Source organism: Aptenodytes forsteri, unplaced genomic scaffold (genome assembly GCF_000699145.1).
Source record: "Aptenodytes forsteri isolate BGI_AS27 unplaced genomic scaffold, ASM69914v1 Scaffold15, whole genome shotgun sequence".
Taxonomy (NCBI): domain Eukaryota; kingdom Metazoa; phylum Chordata; class Aves; order Sphenisciformes; family Spheniscidae; genus Aptenodytes; species Aptenodytes forsteri.
The window spans coordinates 10,991,454-10,995,458 of record NW_008795129.1 but is presented as its reverse complement, the minus strand read 5'-3'; the positions used below and the strand labels follow the sequence as shown (position 1 = coordinate 10,995,458).

The 4,005-nt window shown below is 62.6% G+C and overlaps 2 protein-coding genes across 2 annotated transcripts in view; both read left to right on the top strand.

The window, feature by feature from the left end:
* Nucleotides 1-3,569, top strand: part of PI4K2A (phosphatidylinositol 4-kinase type 2 alpha) — a 9,641-nt gene extending 6,072 nt beyond the window's left edge. The window contains exons 6-10 of the mRNA XM_009278048.2: nucleotides 468-529; nucleotides 981-1,080; nucleotides 1,343-1,476; nucleotides 1,768-1,827; nucleotides 1,964-3,569. Of these exons, the coding sequence (XP_009276323.1) occupies nucleotides 468-529; nucleotides 981-1,080; nucleotides 1,343-1,476; nucleotides 1,768-1,827; nucleotides 1,964-2,125 (518 nt within the window). The 3' untranslated portion in view covers nucleotides 2,126-3,569. The remainder of the gene's footprint in view (nucleotides 1-467; nucleotides 530-980; nucleotides 1,081-1,342; nucleotides 1,477-1,767; nucleotides 1,828-1,963) is intronic.
* A 288-nt stretch (nucleotides 3,570-3,857) lies between these two features.
* Nucleotides 3,858-4,005, top strand: part of MARVELD1 (MARVEL domain containing 1) — a 2,351-nt gene continuing 2,203 nt past the window's right edge. Inside the window, exon 1 of the mRNA XM_009278047.1 lies at nucleotides 3,858-3,933. Within this exon, the coding sequence (XP_009276322.1) occupies nucleotides 3,858-3,933 (76 nt within the window). The remainder of the gene's footprint in view (nucleotides 3,934-4,005) is intronic.

Genomic DNA, 4,005 nt, shown 5'->3' with positions numbered 1-4,005 from the left:
CTGGGTAGAGTTTAGCTGCCGTGGCTGCCCACCACTGTGGCCATGCTCTGGCCGCTGGCCTGCATTCTGGGAGATCTGGATCCACCACAGTGCTGGGATGAAAGTTTGCCAGCTGCGAGGATCCAGGGTCATCCGGAGATCCAGCATCTGACTGTGCCCCTATATCCCATCTCATGCTGGGCTTCTGAGTTCCTGACAGGCTGGAAGGGGTCGGGGTAGCACTCTGGGCCTTGCAGGCTGACCTTTCTCTTGCGAGCTGGGGATATGTGCACCTCTCCAGTCTCCAGGGCTGGTTGTGGGGGGGTTGATGTGGCTTCCCAGGCCTGCAGCAACCTCGAGGGCTCTGGGGTAGAGTTTGGGCCTAAGACTGGTCTGTCTCCCTTCTGGGTCAGAGGAGGAGTAATCTTCTGCCCGGTGTGGTGCAGGCAGGCCCTGGTGCTGACACAGCTGGTTTTATCTCCCTGCAGACCGGGGCAATGACAACTGGCTCATCAAGTACGACTGTCCCCTGGACAGCGCGGGCGTGCGGGTGAGCGGCTCTTCCCGGGCAGGGGCTCCACGGGGGGCTCTGCTCCTGCAAGCTGCCTGCCTGGCAGGCGGGCCGGGGATTTCCCAGCTGGCTTGGGTTTCCAAGTGTGCGGAGGCCTGATCTTGTCTCCTGGGCCTTTCGTTGCCCTCTGTGTCGGTGGTTTGTGGCCTAGTGGGACTTTGTGAGGATGCAGCTGGGCTCTGTGGGCGAAACTGGCGTTGCTGGACCTGTGCATCCTTGGGGTGAGGCCTGGGGGAGGGAACAGCTTTGTCCCCCTCCCACCCGAAGCAGACAGTGTTTCACTGCGGGCAAGGGGCCACGCTACGGGTGAGAGGCTGCTGTCCCTCTGTGGTAGCCAGGGCAAAGATCCTGGCAGCGGGGCTGCAGGGAGTGGGAGAGGGACTGTTCCTGCTGGGGGGTCCTCCTTGCGACATGCTCCGCTTCCTTCCAGGACAGTGACTGGGTGGTGGTGAAGGAGCCCATCATCAAGCTGGCTGCTATAGACAATGGTTTGGCCTTTCCCTTGAAACACCCGGACTCCTGGAGAGCATGTGAGTCCCTCAGGCTGTGCCAGGGCACCCTGGTGAGCCATATAACTCCACGCTCCAGCATCCTCCTCAAGGGCCGGAGAGGAGAGGGCTAGGGCTGTCCCTCTGCAAACCTTCTGGGTTCATGGGCAGCTCCACCTCAGCAGAGGCTGTAGGGAGTGGGTGCTGGACCCTGTGTCCCAGACACAGGTGATCTGGCACCCAGGGGCATGTTGCACCATCCTTTGCCCTCCCCAGCTCTAATGTCTCCTGCTTCCTCCCACAGATCCATTCTACTGGGCATGGCTGCCCCAGGCCAAAATCCCCTTTTCACAGGAGATCAAGGACCTAATTCTTCCCAAGATCTCGGACCCCAACTTTGTCAAGGACCTGGAGGAAGATCTGTATGAGCTCTTCAAGGTGAGCTGGGGGAGCGGGTGAGGATGGCTTGGGAGGAAGAAAAGCGGAGATGGTGTTGGGCAGCTCCCTGTCAAGGCTGCAGGGGACAGAAAGGTGGCCAAGCTCCTGACAGTGTTTCTGGGCTGAGGCAAAGCAGGGTTATCCCTCTGCCAGGAGCTGAAGATTCAGCGTGGGGAGAAGCAGGAAACCCGTGGGACAGGAGGAGAGAGGCTGGCTTGGGGAATAGGCATCTCTTGCACGGCGTGGGGCAGCGGGTGGATCCCACTGTGTTCTCTGCTCTCTCTCCTGCAGAAAGACCCTGGCTTTGACAGGGGACAGTTTCACAAGCAGATAGCTGTCATGAGAGGCCAGGTAAGCTATGTGTAGGGAAGGCAGGTGGGTGAGGTGCAGAGCCTCGTCCTGCCTGTGTGGCAGGAAGGGTGCTGGGGCGGATGCTCTCTGTTGCTCCGGCAGGGCAGCTCAGGCATTGCTCTGTTGTGCCATACAGATCCTGAACCTGACTCAGGCGCTGAAAGACGGGAAGAGCCCCCTACACCTGGTTCAGATGCCGCCTGTGATTGTGGAAACGGCGCGTTCCCACCAGCGCACCTCCAGCGAGTCCTACACGCAGAGCTTCCAGAGCCGGAAGCCTTTCTTCTCATGGTGGTAGCTGTGGGAGCCGTGGGCAGGGCTTGGCCGCCTCGGACTAGCACTGCGAGAGGAGCCGGGCCACTGCTGGCTCCTGTGGCCGGGACTTGACCTTCTGGGTAGAGTGAGCAGGTGTGGCTGGAGGAACCTGCAGCTGAACTAGAGGAGCCAGGCAGGTCGGGCACGGTCCCTCCCTAGCTCTGTCGGAGCTCGGTGCCCTGCCTGGGGCAGGGCCCAGGGGGAGGTGTGGGAATCCGCTGGGAGCCGTGGTGTGGCTGGAACCCTGCCCCTGCCTGCCTCCCTCGGCCTGCATGCGGTTCTGAGCACCCCTGCTTGGGGCTGGGATGAGCAGGCTGCCTGGGCCAGGATCCGTCCAGCCCTTTACACCAGCCACTGGCCCTTTTCTTCCCCGCTGTGCCTGCTGTCAGGCTGGGAAGGCCTGTAGCGGGTTATACCCCCTCCCTTTCCCCGAGGGTGTGCTGTACTCCTCCACTGTCCCTCCTCTGCCTCAATCCTGTGCACGCTGCTTTCCTCAGGGGGAGTTCCTGCTGCCCGCTGGCGCAGCGGGGACCACAATGAACGGCTGTTCTCTGGCTGGGGGCTCAAGGAGGGGACATATGAGGGACAACTCACAGGGCTGGCTTGGGTGCAGTTAGACACTAAGGGGAAAGAGGTGCTGGCTTGTCCTTGTGAATGGCAGCCAGCTCTGGGAGGGGCTGTAGCTTAGTGCCCCCCCCCCCTCAGCTGGAGAGGGCCGAGGGTGAGTGCAAGCACCCTCTCCCTGCTGCCCCAGTCCATCCCTCCTGCCAGGTCTCCACAGCTGCTGTTGCTTGGCTTTTGCCCCTGCTCCCGGCAAGCTCCCTGGCTGCTGTGCAGCCAGCATGGTGCCAGCCTTGTCTGTGCCTAGAGCCCCCTCGAGGGGCAGGGGGCTGCCGGGGAAGGGCCGGAGGGTCTCTTCTGCTGCATGGGTGGGAGGCGTGATGGGAGCACGGGGGGGCCAGCATGGGCTCCTGGCTGCCCTGGTGCTGACAATCTCACGAGCCTGCTGTGGGTGGGTAAGGCAGCGAGCCCGCTCTCTCCCCCAAAGCTGCTCAGCTTGTGTTGTATAAAACGGTACCAGGGCTGCTGCCTGCATCCGCTTGCCTTGAGCTGCGGCTTCTCCTGCTGCTGGGGGAAGCTGGTGTTGGGTCTCGCTGTCCTGTTAGCCCATCTTTGGGGGGTGGGGTGAATGAAGATGGGTTGGGGCTCTGTGGCTTGAGCCTGGGAGGGGAGAGCAGCTCCCTTGTCTCCTGCATGGGGAAGGAGCTCAGCACTGGCTGTGCAAGCACAGGGTGGGCAGCAGTGCGACCCCAGCTCCCCGGCCAGGCCCAGCTGCATCTCCGACTGACCCAAAACGTATTGTTCTAATGCACTGTAGAAATGTATGTAATGTATTTAAACCATGCAACCGTCTGAATAACAGAGCTGCCGTTCAGCTGGCTGCCTCCGTGTCTCCGCAGCACCCTAGAGCAGGTCGGGGCTGTTCCCCTTGCGCCGGGTCCAGTACAATGGCCTGGACCAAGGTCCTGCTGCCCTGGGGGAAGGCCAGGGGTTGGCAGGACAAAGCCAGAGCCTCACACCGCCACCGCTGTCTACCTTTTATTAACCATCGCACCCTGTCCATTACACTTAGTGTCCTCGGAGAGCCCGGCTGTCCCGGCACCTGCTGTCCAGCAGCCCCGCTCCTCCACGGCCCGGCCGCTCAGCGCTGCTACATGGACCCCCCGCGCCCCCCCCCCCTCCGGCCGCCCCCCGGCTCCACCTCCGCGATCCTGCGGGGAAGAGGCGTGTGTTAGTGGCGCGGCCCGGTCGCGCTTTCCCCGTCCCCCTGCCGCCCCGGCCCGCACCTACCGCAGGCGGCCG